Here is a 24,753-nt window from a genome sequence, read left to right as displayed (position 1 = left end):
GGAGTTGATTGGCAGTAAACTGGGATATCCTGCTACATTGGATTAACTTCATAGTAGAGATTGTGAAGTGTCTTGATGTGTTACATTCATACAATTTATTATTTAGTACATTACTCGAATCCTCTGATTGAGGTTCTGGCTGATATGTACAGTTTCCCAAAAAAGGAATGAGATGACATGACAAGGATTATGATAAATACAATATGGACCACTATACGGAATACAAGGACTAGAACCACGAAAAGAACTATTATTAGAAAGACAACAAGGACCACAGTAATATACTACAACAAGAAACACGACAAACACTACGACAAGGATTGTGATAAATATCATGACATGGGCCAGGATAAGGATTATGACAAGGACCAGGACCACGAAAAGGACTGTTAGAAAAACAACAAGGACAATGATAAGGATCATGACAAGGATATCAACGACCTTTATATGGACAACAAAAAGGACAAATTTGAATGACAAGGACCACAATAAGAATCACGACATGAACCACAGTAAGGAAAACGATAAAGATCACAACATGAAACATGACAAGCTTAAAAGTAAGAATCACAATAAAGACCACAATAAGGTTCACGACAAGGACGATAATAAGGATCACAAGGACCAGGATAAGAATTACGGTGTGAACTGTGAAAAGCACCATGACAAGGATCACGATAAGGACCCCGACATGGGCCACAATAAGGATCATATATGGACCACAGTTAACATCACGACAAACAAAACAAGGATCACGACATGAATTTCGAAATTTACCAAAATAAGGACCATGAAAAAGACAAATACCACTATAAAGACCATGAAAGGACAATGAGTGGAATGATAAAGACCGTTACATTGGCAACAAGCATTATGAACAGGACCATGGAGAAAACGATAGCTCTAACGGCTGCAATAAAGACAAGGACCATGATAAGCATCACGACATGTACCACGAAAGGATTGCGTCAAAGATAACAAGGACGATATGGGCCATGAAAAAGCACTTTGATATGTATTATTATAATGTACCGAAGTACATATGATATTTCCATGCAGATATTCTGCGTCATCATACGATGAAAGAGTAATGGAACGCTTTAAAGCGTCAGCATGTAGAGCTGAAAGCCCGGGTTCAAATCCCGGCGCCGGAGAGAATTTTTATCCGTTCCATTACTTTGATATGGATCACTATAAAGACCACGAAAATGATCACAAGGACCACGATGAGGATAATGACATGGGCCACGACGATCTGTATAATTGTCTTTAAATATCAAAGCGGGAATATCCCGTCACATTAAGCAGAAATTTCAATGAAGGGTGTGTGAGGAGGCATATAATAATAATAATAATAATAATAATAATAATAATAAATTATTCAATGGCGGGCTTATGTGAGGGCAGCAATGAACCTTCGGGTTCCTTACAAGGTTACAAGCCAGTAAGTAATAATAATTCGGGTTTCATTATTTAATGTCAACGACAATATAAAACTATTTCGCATAATGGGACGAAATTCCTTATTGAAACGTGACAATGAAAATAAATCTGTACATGGAATGTTTTTAGTTCTATATCGTTTGTCGTTGGGCAACCCTGATCACATGTAGGGTTGCCAATGAACGATAATTATTGAGAATGTTGGCGATACTGAAATTGCGCTTTTCATGTTTTTTTTTCATTCGCAAACTTTTATGCTATAATTAAAGTATGTCGCTTGCCGGGTTGCAGACTAAATACGCAAGAGTCTTTTTCCAGTATTCGCTTCAATTGAAATGTCCCGAACTGCAAGGCTCAGTACTTTCTGCATGTTTTTCTACCCGTGCAAAAACGAAACATACAGGTAAGTCCGTGGGTATGAATTATGAATTGGTATCCTAACCTCTTTGCATCCGAGTGTAATTATTTAGGCCTGTTTTTGGTTTAAGATACCTAGTCTGAGTAATTTGAAATGAAATAAGCATTTAATCAAGGTTGTATCGTAACATGTGTAAGCAACGCAGCTTAATATTTCAGGGGACTTTGCAGTATGTAGGTATAGGCCTAATGGATAAATTTCAAAACACGGATTCCTTCCTTTCCCTCTTACTTCAAAATTTCAACCTTGTGCACACGAAATAAATTATTGGCACTGAAAAATTCCTGTTCGTAAGCATTATGATGCCCACTCGACAAACGTAGACAAATCTGCTCTTTTTAGTATTTGAAGATGTAATTTGTCAGTGAGGAATCCGTATACTGAAATTTCCGAAGTAGGAATTCAGCATTGTTTGTACTTGTATGCTGTCTGACGCAATTCCTGTTTTCCTAGATGATGATGACTTCAGGGTGTTAGATCTGAAGCAGAAGAAGCAAGGTCCCACGAGAAGAAAATTTAAGAAGCAGGAAGTAATGCCACCTCGGTAAGTATCCAATGTAGACAAGTAAGTAGTCAGTATTGAAAATTGTTTGTATCAGGAAAGGTATTTGTAAGAAAAGGCTGATATCAAAAGAAGTAATGTTCGTACAGTTCTTCTAAACAAATGTTTAAAGAAGTGATTGTTTTGTTGTATGGTAATATATTTCCTTTCGGCGGTCAGTTCTTGAATATTTATTGTATGTATCTATTTATTATTATTATTATTATTATTATTGTTATCCAAATATTGAAACCCTATTTTACCTTTGGTATATTAGGGTTGTAGTTTTTTACATGTGAAATACATTATGTAGTGATAATACACAATTTTAAAGAATTAATAGTAGGTGTGAATCATAGTTACAATATAAATACACTAATTAAGAGACAGTAAACAATACTAAATACGTTATGCAATAATTACTTTCAGTTAAAACAAAATTAAATAAAATTAGAAATTATAATCGAAGGTGTAGAGAAATTGCAAGATTATTACATTAATTTGTGATCTTATACATAATTTTAAGCAATATTAATGAGATAATGCACAGAATTGGCGTAGTTACAAATAAAACGCCTATTATATAGTTGGTTTGCGATAGTAAAGAAAAAATAAAAACAAAATTACTTATGGTTACAAACTATATACCTGTCATCAAATACTCAACAATAGTAAAATCTATAATACAAACATAGTTATTGTTGTCATTACTATTATTATGTTCCAAAGATAGACACCTTGTTTTACATAGTGCATTAGGATTTTATAACATCATTAATTTATATACAATTAACAGCTACAGTCTTGCGTGGATGTGGTGTATAAACTCTGTGAATTGTTTGTAACAACATTTTTTTTTAAGAAAATGGTAAAGGGGTGTGGAGTAATTTAAATTGCAATCCGAGATATATCTTAAAAAGTGTCTTTTCCTTTCGAACACTGGACAGTGAAAAATCAAATGTTCAACAGTCTGATTCTCTTTGCATATGCACAGAGATTCTTCTGCACTTTTGATCCTAAATCTTTCAAAGTAGGAACCGAATTTTCCATGGCCGGTCATAAATTGGGTGTAAAAGAAGTCGGTTGAGAACTGACTGCAACATAGTCTGTCTTGTACATTGGGAAAGAATAATTTCTTGGTCACAGAGCCTTTAACACTAGAGTTCCAGTATGTATTCCACTTGAGTGTAGTTGTGTGCTTGATCTTCTGCTTGATGTACGAAATAGGACAGGTGGAATATTTATATTCTGAGTTGGTTGAGGCCGCTTGCTTCACTAATGTATCCGCTCTTTCGTTTCCTTCAGTACCTGTGTGGCCGCGCACCCACATTAAGCAAATACGACCTTCAAATTTAAGTATTAGGGATCTAATTTCGACGGCTATAGAATGCAAGTTGTATTTATCGTCAATGGTTTGTAAGGCAGATTGAGAGTCGCTGTGAATACATGAGTCAATCCCGTTGGTAATGCTCCATTTCACTGCTTGCAAGATAGCAAAGAGTTCTGCTTGGAACACGGAGCACATGGGCGCCAGGCGGAACGTGGCAGAGTGGACTTCAGTAGTGTTGTAGTAGGTAACAAAAGCACAGCCCACCAAGGTGACGTCGTTCTCCTTTTGCAACCGAGAGCCGTCAGTATAGATGTTGTATTCATGTCGATCTGTACATGTATTTGATGCACGGTGAAAATCTTTCGGATGACCAGTTAATTGAAAATGTGATCTTTTTTCCACCTCAAGATATGATTCTTGTTCTATAAATATCCCATTTCTTTTCACGTTAGAGATTTCAGCTTTAGCCATGGCTGTTAAAAACAATGGTGGTATACCCGCGATCACTAGGGCTGCTTCTGTCGATGTGGTTCTGTAAGCCTTCGTGATTCGTAGAATGAATCCACGCTGGATTTGTATTAATTTATTTTGAACCCACTTTTTGTGAAGTATATTTTGAAATGCCGAGACACAGTATAATATCAATGATTCGAAAGCACCATGATATATTGTTCGCAATATATCAGGACTAAGACCCCAGGTTAGTCTGGTGGCCCTATGCAAAGCAGATTGAAACTGGTGTGATTTAGTGACTAGTGAATCAGTATGTGCCTTAAAAGACATACGTTTGTCGAGAGTGACGCCTAAATACAAGAGTGTCTCTACTATGTCGATATCCTTCATGTCCATCTGTATGTGTGGTAGGTCGTAATTTCTTTTCCTTGTAATCAGCAAGGCTTTTGTCTTAAGAGGGTTGAACTGCAGTTTGTTGTCTTTTCCCTACTTGGATATGGAAGTCAGCGTTTCATTGGCTTTGTTTTCAATACAGTTTATATTGTCAGCTGTTATTAGGACGAGAGCGTCATCAGCATATGCTATTAATTGACAATCCTTTGGCAGATCCATCTGTAGCAGGTCGTCATATAAGATATTCCAAAGCCCTGGACTACAGCAGGAACCCTGGGGACATCCTTTATTAACGTCTTTCATTAGAGTAGTAGTTCCTATCGTGAGTTGTACTTTGCGATTGCTAAAGTAATTTTTGACTAGGTTATATAGGTTTCTAGGACAACCTTTTTTCTTCAGTTGAGACATATGTATCTATTAAGTTTACTTGCATTATAATACTTCGGATGCTGAAATATAAATGCGGGAAATTTTTTATGGTCATACACAATATCTAGATCAGCGTTTTTTAATCTTTTTCAACATATGGCACATTAAAGTAGTAATTTAAAATCTCACAGAACACTCTTATTATCTAAAGCTGTGCTTCCCAACCAGGGGGGGATTTTGAGGGTTTTAGCAGGGAATGAGAAGTATAAAATACAAATAAATTATGTAAATGTACTTGTATATCTATTAATATATAAAATAAAATATTTTCAATTTTATATGCATTATTTTTTAGTCAACATAGAGGAATAATAGTATGATGAATGGTGAAAGGACACATGAGGCAAACAAATTTGAGAAGAGAAACAAAATAGATTACAGATTATTCACAAATAGAACTAAGCTTAAAAAAACTTTTTTGTATTTTTTTATTTCGAATTTATGATAGAAATGTAACACTGAATCAAAGAAAATTACCGGTATTACAATGTCATATTATTGTAATAATTATTGTATTAGGCATGTTTTCTTAATTATTTCAGGAAATATGAAAACATGCAACATCATTACATGTTTTGCTATAGTATGTAATGTACGATATATATTTTTTTTCCATAAAGACAAGTAGAATACGATATTTTTTTAAGGTTGGTACGATCTGGTAAACTTAGCTGCGCGACAGTCATTCTCTTCTCTGCTGCTCACACACCTACACTTTGTTTACTGAATGTTACTTCTGCTGCGTTCACTGAAATTTGCTTCTTGTGGACTCACTTTTATTTTCACAATTTTTGCTATGGGCGGGCGTGCTTTTTTTACACCTAATAATAAATACAATTAATAATAAATTAATAATAATAAAATTAACGAGGACCATCCTAAATTAAATGAAGCATTATCAGTTAAAATAACATTTAAATTAAATGATGACGAAGACACACTATATTATAATTTATTTTGGCTGCCAAGGTGGTCTAGTGGCTAGAGCACTGGACTTATAATCTCGTGGACCCGAGTTCGATCCCCAGATTTATTTAAATTTAACGGACATTCTCAGCATTTGTCGATTCTCTTGGAATTATTGAAGACTTTCAAAAGCCACATCGCAATTTATACTGCAGTTTCTCTGTGTATATTGTATAATGAAGTGACTGCCGACCAAATGGAATGGTAAGCATTGGCTTGTAAATGTAGACAGCATTTGTCACTTTGTAGGACATCAGTGATGCCTGTGGACCAGGACTGGGGTAGTGTGTGGCCTGGTCCACGCACATTCCACCCTGCGTCAGTTCCTCTCCCCGTGCGACAGGGCTACAATGATAAGGGCGCGACCCCTGGGAAATTCGCCAATGCTGAGCTCATGAAGATCCCGAACTTCCTGCACTTGACTCCCCCAGTTGTGAAGCGGCAGTGTGAGGCTTTGAAGCACTTCTGCACGGCGTGGCCCCAGGGCCTCGAGACAGACAAGCAGTGCGAGGAGGCCTTCCCCATCGAGGTGATCACATCAGATTATTGCCACTCCTCGCCTGACATCAGGGACCCGCTGGCCAGGATTGTCACTCTCAAGGTAATGCATGCTTCATGTCTCTTGACGTGGATAGTGATAATGATGTGGGCTTCTTTTATCTTTTAACTTTTAATGCTTTCACAGAAGCCAGTTATGAACCACACTGTATGGAGGGACACCGTAAAATCGTGAATAAAATACATCAAAGTCAGTAGATAATACTTCTACAATTTCGTGAAAAAAGTTATTTAAATATGTAAATCATAAAAAAGTCGGTGTTTTATCATGTAAATTATGAAGAAAAAATTTGAATATAAATATGGAAATCACTTTAAAAAATCTATACTAATAATAAATCTGTAGCCGAAATTTTTCTGGTAATTTTCGATTTTCCAAAAATAATTGGTCCTAACATATATAATTAACCACCCTGAAACCGAAAATCGCATTTTTGAAATTTTTGTTTGTATGTCTGTCTGTATGTTTGTTACCTTTTCACGTGATAATGGCTGAACCGATTTATATGAAAATTGGAATATAAATTAAGTTCGTTGTAACTTAGATTTTAGGCTATATGCCATTCAAAATACTTTATTTAAAAGGGGGGTTATAAGGGGGCCTGAATTAAATAAATCGAAATATCTAGCTTATTATTGATTTTTGTGAAAAATGTTACATAACAAAAGTTTCTTTAAAAATGATTTCCGATAAGTTTTATTCTTTACAAAATTTTGATAGGACTTATATTTAATGAGATAAATGAGTTTTAAAATTAAGATAACGCCATCTAAGACGGTGCAATGAATTAAGAACAAATGACTTCGTCCATAAGGGGCCTTGGACAACAACAATCGAAACAGGGGCCTTGGGGATCAACAATCGAAAGCTATTAAACATAGCCTACAGAGAATGTTTCTATGTTTGTATGAAGTAATATCAGAAGCTAAATTAACCGATTTGTATAATTAATTATTATTTCACCATTGGAAAGTGTAGTTTCTCTAGATGGATATAATGCTATAATGTTATTACAGTAACGTCTGAGTAAATCGAGGACAGGTAAGATTAAAATAGCTTCTTATGCACAGAAAATTTGATAGGCTATTTTGTACATTCGTTTTCTGTATTTCTTAAAATAATATTTAAGTACACTCATTTTAATCTCAGAGAATTAACGAACGAGAGTGTATTGATTTAGTAAGCAGTAATAGTACGTTAGCTTAGCAATCCATTATTTTATAATTCAAATTTTAACTGTGCTCCATTGAATCGTGTACATTAAATATATATGCAATAAATGCAATGCAAAAAAAATTGGGTAATGAGCGAAGCAGATTATCTTGCGCTGTTGTAAAAGTTGTTCCCTGGATCAAACGTCCTATTTTAATTATGTAATTACTTTATATTTATTTCTAACAGGTGCAGCGGAGCGCACGGGTACAGCTAGTTGGTAATAAAACAATCATTCCCCCTACATTATTCCTTAGTCTTTGTTGTGTACTCTTGCTGAAAATATGGCAAATATCTTTTACATATTCTTATTGTGCAAGTGTGTAACAAACCTAAGCATTGTGCAGTGTGACACACAGATTTTCATTTTTCACAGCTCAGCAGCTTGCCACATGATAAAATATGAAAGACAAACCCATTTTCGTACTTATTTTGAATGTTTCATTGTCGAAAATAAAATATTGTAATAATGAATGTAACTTTTCTTCTGAAAAGGAATTTTAAAATGTTACATTTGTTTGGATCAAATTTCTGTACATTTAAAGGACAAAACTAAAATTATTTGAATCATTTATTAGGACTATTTCGTGAATAAAATAAAAATGTAAATGAAATATCCCTAAAATTCGTACTTACGAATGAGTTACCGTACTTAACCTATTCAGACATTGTGAAGTTGAAATAGATGAATATCGATTACTGCAATAAAGAAATTCGATGTTATTATTCAGTAATGCCAATTGCGAAAAGCGAAATACAGGTTTCATCATCATCATCATCATCATCATCATCATCATCATATCCCTCACGTATTAGACCCTACAGGATCTGTTACGGTCTCATGCCAGCGCTTTCGTGGTCTTCCCAATTTCTTCTTTCCTCTTGGTACATAAGTAAGAATCTGTTTAGGCCATCTAGTGCGATCCATCCTTTCGACATTTTTTTCCAATGAAGTCGATATTGTTGAACAAAATTAACTATAGGATCCATTTTGAGTTCCTGCAATATGTCCACATTTTTACGGTGTTCCAGCAAAGAGCATCCCGCTGTTCGTCTCATGAACCTCATTTCCGCTGTCGTCAGCCTTTGCTCATCAGCTTTTCTGATTGTCCATGCCTCGCTACCGTAAGTGAGGACCGGTCGAGCTAGTGTTTTATATACCTTTAGCCTTGTATGTTTCTGAACAGCAATTGCAGCAATTAGCGAAACAAAAAGAAAACAAAAATGATTGAAATACAGGTTTAACAATGTTAATTACACGTGCTGCACTTTTCTTTTATATTATAACATAAATACATTTTCATTATCTGCTGAAATCATAATTTAATTTAAAGTTTTATAATATAATTCCAGTAACCTGATTAATACATTAATTAAATGAAGAATTGTTGAAAACGCAGTTATCAAATCTGAATAAAGGAGTGTAATTTTCTTCAGATAGCGTACAATGGACATGGAATTAGAACATGAAGATGTAGATGTGGAAGTAGAATTTCGTACTTTATTTAGTACATCATTACATTGCACACTACACCGAGAACTAAGAACTATGTAATATGTGTGGAGACAGCTATATCTCACTGTAGTGTGTAACAGGACTAAAGCTGCATCTACACAGTTCAATTTTCCATGCGCGTATACATGCAATCTGGGAAGAATATTGAAATGATCAAGTTTAAAACGTACGTTCAATCCTAGATCATATTTACATGTATGATCTAGGGTTCAATTAAGATGCATGAAGATTTTGTGTCTACATGGTGCGCCGTTTTAAACGTCATCTTCACTGCTTAAATATATTAATATTAAATATCAATCTTGCATTCATTGCTTGAATGCGTAAAGTTTGAGAGAAAAGTTTAACCGTATAGATGGATCTTAATGGATTCATTCTTATCGATTTAAGGGGAAACAGTTGGCGACACCAACAAAACAAAAGAACGACCATGCGATAAATTGGTAGCAATAAATCTAGCTGCAGAAATTATCGCGATGTTTGACTGTGATTGGTTGGAATTCAAAATTTTATTACACTTCATTGGTCGAAAATGGAATGACGTCATATAAACGAAATAGTCATCATAATACACTGCTCTCTTAAACTGACTGAGATATTGGGAATTAAATCAATGGCTTTCCCAAAACATGCAATGAAATGTTTCATATACAAAAATTTTTATCTCGAAAAAGAAGCAAAATCGAGCTTTTAAACTTGTTTGTTTGAAAGATCTAAAAAATAACCCCTTGAAATTGATGACATTACTTACGGATCACCCTGTATATACAGTATATGCATATTATTTTCCTTTCTAACTAGTGAAATGAGATTCACGGAGGTCACATGGCTTCTTGATGTGCAAAGTGGCTATTCGGAATGTCTTATGCAAATGCTTTGGATTCTCACTTTTTTGTTTCATTATTTGAAGTTTAAGGAGTCAATTACAACATTGCCACAGGTGAAGCTGAACAGTCTTCCATTGAATGCACATGCAAAAGACAAGCTGCTGAGGCTGGTGGGGGAGCGCTACAACCCTGACAACGGGGTGTTAACGATCATGACGGATCGCTGTCCCTTGCGCAAACAGAACTTGGATTATGCGATGTACTTGTTGACTGCGTTATTCCACGAGTCATGGGTAAGTCATAACACATCAGTGTGTTTCCCATTTTTTCTAAACTAGCCATGAACGGCAGCATTACCACTATCATTGTCACTACTATTATCATATCACCATCACCTTCACCAACCTGCTGCTCTCACCATTTTCATCATTAGGGACCGGATTTCTATGTAATATCAAGATGTGAAATATGTAAATATTTATGTAAGAAAAATAAGCTGAATATGTACCAAAATATGTAAAATCGTGAAAATATTTAATATCAATATCTGGCAGGTGTAGGATAGGTAAGACTTTCCAGTTGTGATTCCATAGAGCACCCGACTTTTTTACCGCACACTTGACACATTGTTTTTCCATCTGTAGTGAAAGCTTCGTCCATCGCAATCAATAATTTTATTTTTGTCGTTAGGGTTGAAGATACAGGGGACATTTTAGTTAGTTAAGAGCAGTAGATAAACTCACTTGCACTTTATCTGTAAGTACTAAAACTAGAGAACTGAGTGAAATGAATGACACAACAGTACTGCAAGCACAGTTTCGCTTTATCGGATTAGGAGAAAATAAGAGGAGATGTGGGACACATGCATTTTAGCTGCTTCCTGTAAGAAACAAAGTACCTACTGAAATGTCAAACTATAGGCATTTACAAACTGTTTGAAAAGTGACATTCCTGTCTCATTCAGGAGGGTAGGATTATTCCAACCTCAAGGTTCTAATTGCTCGGAAAATCCCATTTCCGTATAGGTTTACTAAATTTAAAGTAAAGAGGCCAAGCAATAACCTGAAAAGATATTCCTTTTAATCTTTCAACATCTTTCCGGTTTGTTCCTTTATTCCAGCTTCTTTTCAAAAGTCGGCTACTTTATTGCAGCTCATGTCAGACTTGACACGAGTTTACCCTGCAAGGATTAGAAAGAGGGTGGGTAAGGTTGCAAATTGCATGGGAACGGCTTGTTAATACGTGTGCAGAACAATTATAGTTCGAGACAAATCATGTCGTCCTCGTTCCACTCCACCGCATGAAGGCGACATTACTTCCTGAGCGATTTTTACAATACAAGATAGTTGTATGAGAAAGGTTGCCTTTTGTTCACTCATATTTACAGTGGGCGGTATGGGGTGAGTGCCTCTATTACTCCCTGGAACTAGGACGTTATGTTTCGTCCCGAAATATAACCTTTCTTGGGTAGGTAAAAAGGCTTTTTAAATCTGTGTATTTCAAATTGTAAACTTCCCCAGCAGAAGTTTTTTTTTTCCCCCTTTTAGAGAAATAAAAATGAATAAAACCCCTAAATATGTAGATTTATGTAATACCAAGCCATAACATGTAATGTGATGTAAATATGTAAAATATGTAATATCAAATTTTAATATATTAATTGTAATTACAAGATTCGCAAAGATTTGTAATATGTAATTAGCCTACATAAAACTCCGATCCCTAGTCATCATTGTAGTCATCATCCTCATTATTGTTATCATCATCGATATTCTTGTATTCATTAGATTTGTCATTTCTGTGTCTTGGTGCTAGAATTCACTATGAGCTTGCAGAATCTTGTCTGAGGTAAAGATTTTTCCTCCTCTGATGGGCATGTCACCACTAACCTGCTGCTGGTATTGTGTGTGTGCAGAAGGTGGAGGCGTGGGAGAGCGAGAAGAGTGAGGCTGACATGGAGTACTATGACTGGGAGACAAGTGCGTCCCGCAGGAGTATTAAGGACCTGCTGACGTGGACACCAGATGGGCCTACAGAACAGCCACAGGATGTGCAAGTGGACCTACAGGCCTTCAAAACAGCAGTCTCCACCATGATGAACGAGGGTAAGTAAATAATGGGATTTTAGATAACTATAGTCCCGTCGCTCTAATTTCTGGCAGCCAATCGCGTTGTAGGTCGGCTACATTTAAGCGTGTGCGTCTTGTGATTCGCTGATGAAGACGTTATTCATTTCTTAAGGCTCGATAAATACTTAATATAATCGCCCGCCATTTTGGCTCTTTCATTGGCGTTCGCAGAAACCACACGAAGACGTTATTTGCCACTCAATTATTTGCTGAATTACAGTGAGTTTCATTTATTATCATATTATTTATTATCGGCAACAAAAGAACAAAAATGGCGAACGGTACTGCCTACCTAGACTTTATAGAGCCTTCACTTCCTAAGACGTAAGCAAAGAGGAGGAGTCACGCCGGGAATAACAGCGTCGCGACTATAGAAAGGAATTTTAAATGAAGCATTGTTCTCACTTTGTCTTCAAGTGTTTATTCCCGAAATAAAGCTATCTGATGCCCCTCCAGTCTTGTTTCATATAATACAGTGAAACCTGTATTAAAGAATCACTGAGGGGTGGTTGCTTAGTAGGGGGAGGTTTTTTTTTATACAAGTAATGAGTCAAACTATTGTATGCATATAAAATTAAAGAACTTGGAATGTGTTATTAATTAACCTATAAGAAGTTGTGTGCAGAACTTCATTACAATGTTATCTCATAACTCATTACTTCCATTTTGGAAAATCATAAATTGAACTCTGCTCTATTTTATTCATATTACTTTTTTTATTTGTATTTATTTATTTTTTTACACTTTCATTCTCTAAACTATTCTTTAATGTATTAAGAAGTCCATTTATATTTTCTCCCTTCGGGAAGGCCGAGACGTAGATGGGAAGATAATATTAAAATGGATTTGAGGGAGATGGGATATGATGATAGAGACTGGATTGATCTTGCTCAGGATAGGGACCAATGGCGGGCTTATGTGAGGGCGGCAATGACCCTTCAGGTTCCTTAAAAGCCAGTAAGTAAGTATTTATATTTTCTCCAGTTGCACAGTCTTTCACTGGAAGTCCACTTGGTTATAATTTTTTCCTTTGATTTTAAAACTGAATTACTGGTAATCTGAGCTTTGCCACATTCAAATTTTTGCGCTAATTTCCTTTCAGATAAACCACTTTCTTTTTCGCTAATCACTTTGACTCGATCTCCAACAATAATACCCTTCTCATTTTCTGAACATGTTTTTACTCGTAATAATTTTACACAATGTTAGAAGAAATTAAAATGTTAAACAAGGAAGCAAATACCAAACAGGTGATCTGTGGTCAGACTCTGAAGGCCATCTGCAGCAGTCACAACCCTCAACAACGACCTCTTTCTCACTATAAATTCCCACATTCCTTAGAGGATTAAAGGCTCAGAGACATTCAGTATGAATAGTTAACAACATTGTCAAATTTCATTTCAACTGTGAAAGATACTCTTATCAAGTTGTCGGAATTTATCTAATGCATTAAACTACTACATTTTAAAATTATGATATTGTACTTTAATGAAATCTGGTATCTTAAAAGGGGTAAAATTAAGAAAATGAGTATCCATGGCTGGTTGAGAAGAGGGATGGTTCTTAAATGGAGGTAAAAATACATTTGTTTTATGGGTTTTTATATTGGTTCCAAGAAAAATCGGTCTGTAAGAGGGGTTGTCTCTTAATAGGAATGATCTTTTAGGGCCGTATTCATAAACGAGACTTTGGCTGAAGACTTCCCAAAGTCAACTTTCATAGTAAAGTTTAACTTTGTTAAAAGTCCTATTCTGAGAATTTGACTTTCACTTTGGTAAGTCGAGATTTGACGATCTTTTATGAATGTTGGCAATCACAATCATGGCCTTCTAAACGAATTAAATTAATGAATAGCTGAAGTAGAGTAGGCATTGCCACAATAAAAGCCATCTTTTGAGTCTCATATCAGTGAAACAATTGAACATCGGCAGACATTAAGCGATTGTTGCAGCATTATATAATATTATTTCAATGTAAAATAATTGTGAAGACGTCCACGAACGAAAGTCAAAGTCAAAGTCTAGATTTTCGGCGACTTCGAAGTAAAGTCACGATTGAAATTTACTTTCGTCAAAGTGTCGACTATGAATAGGAAAATGGCGACTTTGTACTTTCCAAAGTCAACTTTGGTCCAAAGTATCGTCTATGAATACGACCCTTAGAGAGGTTTCATTGTAGCTACAACCTATAATACTTAAAATTTTCGTAAAGACTGTTACCATTGTTTGTACCATCATCAAACTACAGTATTTACAAGAGAGGAAGAACTTTGATATAATCGGTGTGTATTTAGGGATCTTGTTTCTAGGGATGTAAGGGAAATAATATTAAGAAAGATGTTCAAGTGTTTGGAATGCATCTTGAAAATTTTAGACACCTGTCACTGACATTCAGTGTTAGGTATAACAATAACAGGGAAATATTTAAGTGCTTTGTTTTTGCTTCATAGGTGAAGAGACATATACTCTCAATCAGTACAAGGAGGAAGTGAAGAAGCTGCTCTCACTGTCAGATTTTTCAACTAGCAGCGAATCGTGAATTGTGATGAACCTCTAGTAAACTGTAGTTCAGAATGGCACAAGAGACTTACCAGCTTGGCAAGCCAATTCTTTGACAATGTTCGTACAAGCTGGGTTCTCTATTTTATAAAAAAGTTTCAAGAGTGATATCCTCATTGGAGCAAAATCAACCCCTGAAGATTGCTGGAAATGTTAAATAATGTAGATAAATTGCATTTGTGGATGTATAGTGAGTTTGAAGAAGGACAATGGAGGCACGTTCCATGGTGGAAGGGTCTACATATGCTTGCACTACCCAGTACCAATGTAAAATTGTTTTATACTGCCTTTCCACACTGGAGGATTGGGTTGAAATCTCAGTATGTACCTATGTAGAATTTTTAACAAGTTTTGAACAGGTTTTCACATGAGATTTATTTTCTCATTCTGCCAATTTTCCCATGAGACACATATTTTAAGTCATTGATGAGTTCATCAAAGGCATCGAATTTTCATCAAGGCATTCTTAAAGTCATCAGAAAATCTATCAGAATTGTTATGAAAATCATCAACAAATTACAATAAAATCCCTTGTAACTGACACCCAACCAACCGTCAATATCAAAACAACAGCACTTTTGCTCATGTTTAAATATGTTGTGTTGCCACAGCCTGAGCCATCAGTGTTGCTACATTAGGAAGTTTGCACGAACGTTCATATTTAATGGATATTCAAACCTAAAATTAGTGTATTATTTGTGTTGTGTGATGTGTTTTAATAAAGAAAATCCACACAAGTTTTATATTGTCTAGTTATGTTCAAGTTATTCAGAAATAAGCTTCACATGGCTGCAGTTTCAACAGTTGGCATCATAAAATATATTTTTTAATATTCAATTATTCGGCAAAATCTCATATTCGGAACTAGCCTGGTACCTTCGATGCCAGTTATGGGGGATTGTACTATGATTGGTATTCACTAAACTCGTTGGCTTTGACTTTGATAGACTGTAAATGCGAAATTTGTGATTGCCTTGTGATGTTAGTGCACGTTAATACTGCTGTCACAGTAAACGTCACTGATAGTAGAGTAAGTTCTTGTGAAAATGTTAGTAACTTTGATTAGAATCAGAAGTCACTCCTGAAAGCAGAGACAATCTGTTTTTATTTAATTAGTAGAAAGGAGGAAAGTACATAAAAGGAACAAAATTATATCAAGGTTGTTGTGTCGCGATATTTCATTTCATTTATTGTGTCTCATAAATTGTAAGTTTTGGATGTGAAACAAGTAAAAAATTATACAAAAATAATATATAATACGTAATTATTAATATACAGTAAATGGATTAATTAATTTATAAGGATACACAGTTCGTCAGTTAGGTAGAAGGTATGAATATGGAGAAATGTTGTTAATTCTGTTCCTGACTTTTTACTTATCCCTTCAAAGCTTTAAGATAATTGTGCAGTACATTAGAAACTGTGATATCATTTTAAATTTTGTAGAATTTCATCTGAAGTCTGTAATCATTTATATGGCTGAGGAAATGTTGATCAAGTTATAATGCCACACTCACTTTTCTTCAGTTTTGTTTAAATTTTATCATTCATAGTTCCTCCAAAGCTCAATGCTACAGAGTATTCCCTCTCATTCTGTGCAGGTGCTCGGTAGCAACCGATACTGCAACATCACTCGTAACAGCCAGTGCACATGTCGCAGTAAACTCGCTAGTTGAGATGATTTAAAGTGCATACACCTGATCATACAATAGATCAGTTGTCTGTGAAGTGATGTTTTAAGTTTATATTCGTACACTTGTATTAGTTCAAGCTTGTTCAAATGACACCAAAAAGTACATATTACAGCAAAGGATTTTTATGCTAAGGACTTGCTTTCAAGAGCATGATTGTGGAATAGTGTGAAGACAATTTTCAACAGAATTTCGTGATGTTCAGATTTAGAGAAATGGATTCAGCAGTGAATAAGAGTACCAAAAACAAACCACATGTACTTAACTGAAGAAAACTCGACGTAATATGTAAAAGATTAGAACATATTCCAAAGAAATTTCTCCATAGGCTCAAGAAACAGGTGTTTTAAAACCACAGCATTCAAAGTGACTAAAATTCTTGAATTTAAGCCATACAGAGTGACAGTGGTTCATGAATTGCAACCAAGAGACGTGAGTCTAAAGAATTTTTGTAATTGGGTTCTGAAAAGTGTTGCTGATGGTTTGATGGATCGACATTTAATATTTTTCACTGACAAAGCATGGTTCCATTTACACTGCCGTATTATTTTCCAAAATGATAAGTACTGAAGCACAGAAAATCCACATATTGTGCATGAGACCCCTCTATGTGGCATGTTTTGTGGCCGTATGTAGCAATGTTTAGCGCAGAAACAGTACTATTTGTGCCTCATTTAGCCACGCATATTGTGACAGTTACGGCAACTTCATTTGTCGCTGAAAATCAGATACATTTACTGCTCATCTGTCGCTAGTGCAAGGCCACTCATATTCCAACAGCTATATGTACTGCTCGTCTGATGCTAGTGTGGCACGTCTTCTTGTCACATTTATCCATGCATATTGTGACAGTTACAGCAACTTCATTTGTTGCTGAAAATCAAATATATTTACTGGTCGTCTGTCGTTAGTGTGGCACGTCTTCTTGTCACATTTATCCATGCATATTGTGACAGTTACAGCAACTTCATTTGTCGCTGAAAATCAGATATATTTACTGCTCGTCTGTTGCTAGTGTGGCACGTCTTCTTGTCACATTTATCCATGCATATTGTGACAGTTACAGCAACTTCATTTGTCGCTGAAAATCAGATATATTTACTGCTCGTCTGTTGCTAGTGTGGCACGTCTTCTTGTCACATTTATCCATGCATATTGTGACAGTTACAGCAACTTCATTTGTTGCTGAAAATCAGATATATTTACTGGTCGTCTGTCGTTAGTGTGGCACGTCTTCTTGTCACATTTATCCATGCATATTGTGACAGTTACAGCAGCTTCATTTGTTGCTGAAAATCAGATATATTTACTGGTCGTCTGTCGTTAGTGTGGCACGTCTTCTTGTCACATTTATCCATTCATATTGTGACAGTTACAGCAACTTCATTTGTTGCTGAAAATCAGATATATTTACTGGTCGTCTGTCGTTAGTGTGGCACGTCTTCTTGTCACATTTATCCATGCATATTGTGACAGTTACAGCAACTTCATTTGTCGCTGAAAATCAGATATATTTACTGCTCGTCTGTTGCTAGTGTGGCACGTCTTCTTGTCACATTTATCCATGCATATTATGACAGTTACAGCAACTTCATTTGTTGCTGAAAATCAGATATATTTACTGGTCGTCTGTCGTTAGTGTGGCACGTCTTCTTGTCACATTTATCCATGCATATTGTGACAGTTACAGCAACTTCATTTGTTGCTGAAAATCAGATATATTTACTGGTCGTCTGTCGTTAGTGTGGCACGTCTTCTTGTCACATTTATCCATGCATATTGTGACAGTTACAGCAACTTCATTTGTTGCTGAAAATCAGATATATTTACTGGTCGTCTGTCGTTAGTGTGGCACGTCTTCTTGTCACATTTATCCATGCATATTGTGACAGTTACAGCAACTTCATTTGTTGCTGAAAATCAGATATATTTACTGGTCGTCTGTCGTTAGTGTGGCACGTCTTCTTGTCACATTTATCCATTCATATTGTGACAGTTACAGCAACTTCATTTGTTGCTGAAAATCAGATATATTTACTGGTCGTCTGTCGTTAGTGTGGCACGTCTTCTTGTCACATTTATCCATGCATATTGTGACAGTTACAGCAACTTCATTTGTCGCTGAAAATCAGATATATTTACTGCTCGTCTGTTGCTAGTGTGGCACGTCTTCTTGTCACATTTATCCATGCATATTGTGACAGTTACAGCAACTTCATTTGTCGCTGAAAATCAGATATATTTACTGCTCGTCTGTTGCTAGTGTGGCACGTCTTCTTGTCACATTTATCCATGCATATTGTGACAGTTACAGCAACTTCATTTGTTGCTGAAAATCAGATATATTTACTGGTCGTCTGTCGTTAGTGTGGCACGTCTTCTTGTCACATTTATCCATGCATATTGTGACAGTTACAGCAGCTTCATTTGTTGCTGAAAATCAGATATATTTACTGGTCGTCTGTCGTTAGTGTGGCACGTCTTCTTGTCACATTTATCCATTCATATTGTGACAGTTACAGCAACTTCATTTGTTGCTGAAAATCAGATATATTTACTGGTCGTCTGTCGTTAGTGTGGCACGTCTTCTTGTCACATTTATCCATGCATATTGTGACAGTTACAGCAACTTCATTTGTCGCTGAAAATCAGATATATTTACTGCTCGTCTGTTGCTAGTGTGGCACGTCTTCTTGTCACATTTATCCATGCATATTATGACAGTTACAGCAACTTCATTTGTTGCTGAAAATCAGATATATTTACTGGTCGTCTGTCGTTAGTGTGGCACGTCTTCTTGTCACATTTATCCATGCATATTGTGACAGTTACAGCAACTTCATTTGTTGCTGAAAATCAGATATATTTACTGGTCGTCTGTCGTTAGTGTGGCACGTCTTCTTGTCACATTTATCCATGCATATTGTGACAGTTACAGCAACTTCATTTGTTGCTGAAAATCAGATATATTTACTGGTCGTCTGTCGTTAGTGTGGCACGTCTTCTTGTCACATTTATCCATGCATATTGTGACAGTTACAGCAACTTCATTTGTTGCTGAAAATCAGATATATTTACTGGTCGTCTGTCGTTAGTGTGGCACGTCTTCTTGTCACATTTATCCATGCATATTGTGACAGTTACAGCAACTTCATTTGTTGCTGAAAATCAGATATATTTACTGGTCGTCTGTCGTTAGTGTGGCACGTCTTCTTGTCACATTTATCCATTCATATTGTGACAGTTACAGCAACTTCATTTGTTGCTGAAAATCAGATATATTTACTGGTCGTCTGTCGTTAGTGTGGCACGTCTTCTTGTCACATTTATCCATGCATATTGTGACAGTTACAGCAACTTCATTTGTCGCTGAAAATCAGATATATTTACTGCTCGTCTGTTGCTAGTGTGGCACGTCTTCTTGTCACATTTATCCATGCATATTGTGACAGTTACAGCAACTTCATTTGTTGCTGAAAATCAGATATATTTACTGGTCGTCTGTCGTTAGTGTGGCACGTCTTCTTGTCACATTTATCCATGCATATTGTGACAGTTACAGCAACTTCATTTGTCACTGAATATCAGATACATTTACTGCTCGTCTGTTGCTAGTGCGAGGCCACTCATATTGCAACAGCTATATGTACTACTCGTATGTTGCTAGTGTAGCACATTTTGTTGTCATATTTATCTAGCCATGCATATTGCGACAATTGAAGTAACTATATTTATTGCTGAAAATCAGATACATTTACTGCTCGTCTGTCGCTAGTGCAAGGCCACTCATATTGCAACAGGTATATGTACTGCTCGTCTGTCAGTAGTGTGGCACATCTTGGTGTCACATTTATCTAGCCATGCATATTGCGACAATTGCAGTTACTATATTTGTTACTGATACATATTACTCTGTGAAAAGATTTATTAAATCTACATACTTAGACTTCAACAAACAAAATTTGATAACACAATCACAAGGGGAAAAAATGGAACTCTCTGCATCATAATCCACAGTTAAGCTACGGTTTCGCTATGACGATCTTTGTCGAACGAACATCGCTGATGATTGAAATCTTTACCGGCGAACTTCGTAGGTGGATAGTTTATTGTTTTATATAGTTGACCATGTCTGATCAGCTGATAAGTGGATGACAATATGATAACGTTATAATATAAGTTTTGCCTTGAAAAACAAGTTCTGTACGGATCTTTAAAGTAGTTAATGTCATGTTTAGAAATAGATATACGGAGGGGTTTTTTAATTAATTGATATTAAGACATCTTGAAAATGAACCCAACAATTTTAAGGAATATTTCAGACTTTCTCCCGAACAATTTCATTTAGTTTTAAGTTCAATTGAAAATGATATTGTAAAATTACCCACAAAATTTATTCACAAACCAATAAGCCCACTGAAAGATAAGCATAACTTTAAGGTAAAAACCAATTATGTAAAAACTTTATTTCTACTTTTTACAATGTTATTTTTTCATTTAGGAGCATTTATTTAGGAAATAATGTTACAAATAAAAAAAATAATGTGAGTAGGAGGTTGTTGCACTTCTCTCCTTTGCTCGGAATTCCACTTCACTTACTATTTCACACTCAAACTTTTGCTTCAGTAGCTGAATCTGCAGCATTGTGTGTGTCTTTCAATTATGAATCACTTTACTCAGTTGTATTAACAGTTCTGGTTGTTGCAAAATATAGATTTGTTATTGTTTATGTTGGTTCTTCTTTTTGGCTCATGTCAAACAGGGATTTGTGTTTAATCAATTAATATATCGCCCTCATTAGTGAAGAAATTGCAGAAAGATTTCTGTTTTACCGCCATTATGGTATGTATGATGTATAAGTCACATGTTATTAAATGATTTAATTCATGACCTACTGTAATTTTACAATTGGTTTCTTGGTGATGATTGCCAGGTTTTTGCCTCCAAGGCAAACGTCGACGATGTTCGTCGAGCCCAGCGACGTTCGTTGACGTTCATCGCCGTAAAGAAACCATGCACATTAAAATCAACGGGACAGAATCCCAGCGAAGATCACCAACGATGATCATCGGCGAAAATCGCTGTAGCCAAACCGTAGCTTTAATTCCCGATTTACCACGAAAATCGTCTGTAGCTGCATTGAGATTGGCAACAGGCCATGACTGTTTGGCCAAACACCTGCATAGAATTGGAATATATCAGTCCCCTAACTGCCCATTGTGCAACTCAAACCAAGAAATGGATTCGGAACACCTCAAAATCTGTGCTTCAGTGGCTGGCCATGGTAATATCTTTGAAAAATATTGGAGTAAAAGAGGTCAAATAACTTTATTGTCAAACGCCTGGCATTAGAAAACAACAACAACATATTTGTCGCTGAAAATCAGCTACATTTATTGCAAGTTGACATGCGGTGTGCAGTGAGGGCACAACGAATCATAGGGCCTGTATTTTTTGGCAATAGGCTCATTGCATACAAATACATAACAGAAATACTCTTGCTGTTTTTGGATTAGTTGGATGATATCAAGTGTCAGTATGCCTGTTTCTAACAGGAACAGACATTGGGAGGATCACGAAACAGAGATTGAGCATGTGGACGCCAATTTTCTTAAGTGATGTCAAGAATGTGTGATACCTATTTTTTGGTGAAATAAAATGGATAAATTGCTGTGTTAAACCCGACACTATTTCGGTGGATATTCTGTGAAATAAATTATCAGCCTGGTGGGCATTTTGTGAAATAAATTGTCTGTTAAATGTATTATGTTGCACTTAATGCAAAATACAAAATATCTTCTTATTTTTTTTTTTTTTTACATAGCCTATATCAGATACTAGTTTTGTAAAAATATAAACTTCTCTCAACATATTGCACATTTCTGCTGCAGATTTAGTGTTTTTTTAGGAATCTGATGTTCACTCATTACTTCAGTGCAACTCTTAATGTGACTCTTAGGAGCCACTGGTGTAGCTCAAGCAGTAGCGCATTTGCCTACTGATCCAGAGTTGCACTTGAGTGTGAGTTTGATTCCTGCTTGGGCTGATAACCTGGTTGGGTGTTTTCCGAGGTTTTCCCGAACCATAAGACGAATGTCAGGTAATCTGTGGCGAATTTTCGGCCTCATCTCGCTAAATACCATCTCATTATCACCAATTCCATCAACGCTAAATAATCTAGTAGTTGATACAGTGTCATTAAATAACTAAGTTAAAAAAACACGACTGATGCAGCCTAAGAACATTGCTTCTAACCAAGCCGAACTGAGGGTTGCACATGGTTGAAACTTAAACAGTAAATGGAGGGAAGAGCACAGGTCAATGTCCTACTCTCCCTATTGTTGTAAAATCTATAGAAATCTCACAGCAATATCAGCTTGGTTATTTTATAGCCACATCTCGTACTCACCTTGCATTGGTAATGTCTGCAATGGGTGGTGATCTGTTATTTTGGCAATTCAGTTCCAGAAGTAGATGCTTGGATCCAAGTACTCCCTGTTGGAGGGGGGAAAGAACTTTTTATGAACAAATTAACATGACTGTCACACAAATTATTTTAAGAACTCGAAACTTGTGATGTTAATAAACATGGCTGCTATTAGGATTGACTCCAGTTTTTTCCCCAGAAAGTGTCTCCATTGTCAAATCTGTAAAGAGGAGAAAAAAATAATAGTGTATGAAAGTTGGAAGAAGCCTATGTAATAAAGCACACATACAACTGCATTTTTTTTATTTCCTCAAGTATCACCAATCCTGAAGTGTTCCAATTCCTGATACCCAGCCATAGTTCATTTGGTTGAAGTTTCTGCAAAATTCTGGTAGACAAAATCCAATGGAGTTCTAAATATTTTATTTTGGTCATTACTTTTTTTAAATTAAAGTTGAGTAAAACACACAAAATATACAGTAGCGTGCAAATTAATCCGAACATGACATATTTTTACATTTTCTGTCATTGTTGGCCTCACAGCTGTTCATACCGTTTTAATTGACATCTGTAGTACGTGTAATTTCATTGTTGAAGTTCTGTCATTTTTTTTTATAATATGTGACAGTTTGCCTGTCGTTTTGTACTTATAAGCATTTCAGTTGTGTTGAAGACTTAATACTGCAATCCTGTGGACATTCTGTCGTCTTCACAAATGGATACAACTCCACGAAAACGGTCTAAAATTATAACATTAGCAGAGCATTCTTCTATGACACAGAGGCAAATTGCTGCAGAATGTCACATCGGTTTGGCTATTGTTAATTCGATCATAAAACGATAAAGGAAGACTGGATCCATCACACCCCAGAAAAAAGGAAACTGTGGCCGGAAAAGGAAGACTTCACCTGCAGATGATCATTTAATTGTCAGGAAAAGTAAATTAAATCCTAGACTAACTGCTGTCGACTCAACCCGCGAGTTAATGCTACCACTGGGGTGAATATTCACGTCACAACAGTGCAGCGTAGGCTTTTGGAAGCTGGACGAAGGGCTCGTAAGCCTATTAAGAAGCAACTGCTAACCCCTGTTATGTGCAAAAAAATGCTTAATGTGGGCAAAATTACATCAACACTGGACAGTGAATGACTGGAAGAATGTACTTTTTTCCAATGAGTCTCATTTCGAGGTCCACGGCCACCGTGTTTCTTACGTATGGAAAGGATCCAAAAAAGTAACAGCAGCTCATCTCCAACAAGCACCCAAATACCTCCCTAAAGTAATGTTTTGGGGTTGTTTTACACATGAAGGGCCTGGAGCATTAATACCTTTCAAGGGAATGATGAATTCTGACAAATATCTTCACTTATTGGAAACCAGAATCGTACCCCAGCTGCAAAAATCATTTCCGGATGGCAGAGGTGTGTTCCAACAAGACCTGGCACCATGTCATACGTCTTCAACAAGAAGAATATTCAGGTACTCCCCTGGCCAGGCAACTCACCCGACATCAACTCCATTGAGAACTTGTGGTCAATTTGCAAAAGAAGAATGCAAAAAATGGATTGTTCTACAAAGGAGAAGATGATTTCTGCCCTCATTGGTGTATGGTTTCGCAATGAAGAAATGAAGAATATTTGTGGGAAATTAGTGGAATCCATGCCAAATCGTCTCAGAGCTGTTATTAGAAACAAGGGAGGCCACATAGATTACTGAGGTATGTCTTACAACCTTTTTTTATCCCGTTTGAGTGTTTTTGCATAAGTAATTACGTTGTTCGGATTAATTTGCACGCTACTGTAGTCATGAAACATACGTGAGGATATCTTCCAATGGAGGTCTTCTTGGCTATTTAAGGCAG

At 36.1% G+C, this 24,753-nt stretch overlaps 1 protein-coding gene across 1 annotated transcript; it reads left to right on the top strand.

The window, feature by feature from the left end:
* The first annotated feature begins 1,666 nt into the window (after window positions 1-1,666).
* Window positions 1,667-23,188, top strand: mRpS35 (mitochondrial ribosomal protein S35). Its single transcript, XM_069836137.1, has 6 exons — window positions 1,667-1,846; window positions 2,315-2,405; window positions 6,223-6,574; window positions 10,201-10,380; window positions 12,003-12,192; window positions 14,666-23,188. The coding sequence occupies exons 1-6, from the start codon at window positions 1,714-1,716 to the stop codon at window positions 14,752-14,754; spliced, it is 1,035 nt and encodes a 344-aa protein (XP_069692238.1). The 5' UTR covers window positions 1,667-1,713; the 3' UTR covers window positions 14,755-23,188.
* Window positions 23,189-24,753: the final 1,565 nt, after the last annotated feature.

Source organism: Periplaneta americana, chromosome 9 (assembly GCF_040183065.1).
Source record: "Periplaneta americana isolate PAMFEO1 chromosome 9, P.americana_PAMFEO1_priV1, whole genome shotgun sequence".
Taxonomy (NCBI): domain Eukaryota; kingdom Metazoa; phylum Arthropoda; class Insecta; order Blattodea; family Blattidae; genus Periplaneta; species Periplaneta americana.
This window is presented reverse-complemented; position numbering and strand designations above follow the sequence as displayed.

Excerpts from the sequence above, each read along its gene's own strand:
- mRpS35 (XM_069836137.1), top strand. The coding sequence starts at position 1,714 with ATGTCGCTTGCCGGGTTGCAGACTAAATACGCAAGAGTCTTTTTCCAG. Across the intron at positions 2,406-6,222 it reads CAGGAAGTAATGCCACCTCG|GACATCAGTGATGCCTGTGG; the intron begins GTAAGTATCCAA and ends GTCACTTTGTAG. Across the intron at positions 10,381-12,002 it reads CGTTATTCCACGAGTCATGG|AAGGTGGAGGCGTGGGAGAG; the intron begins GTAAGTCATAAC and ends GTGTGTGTGCAG.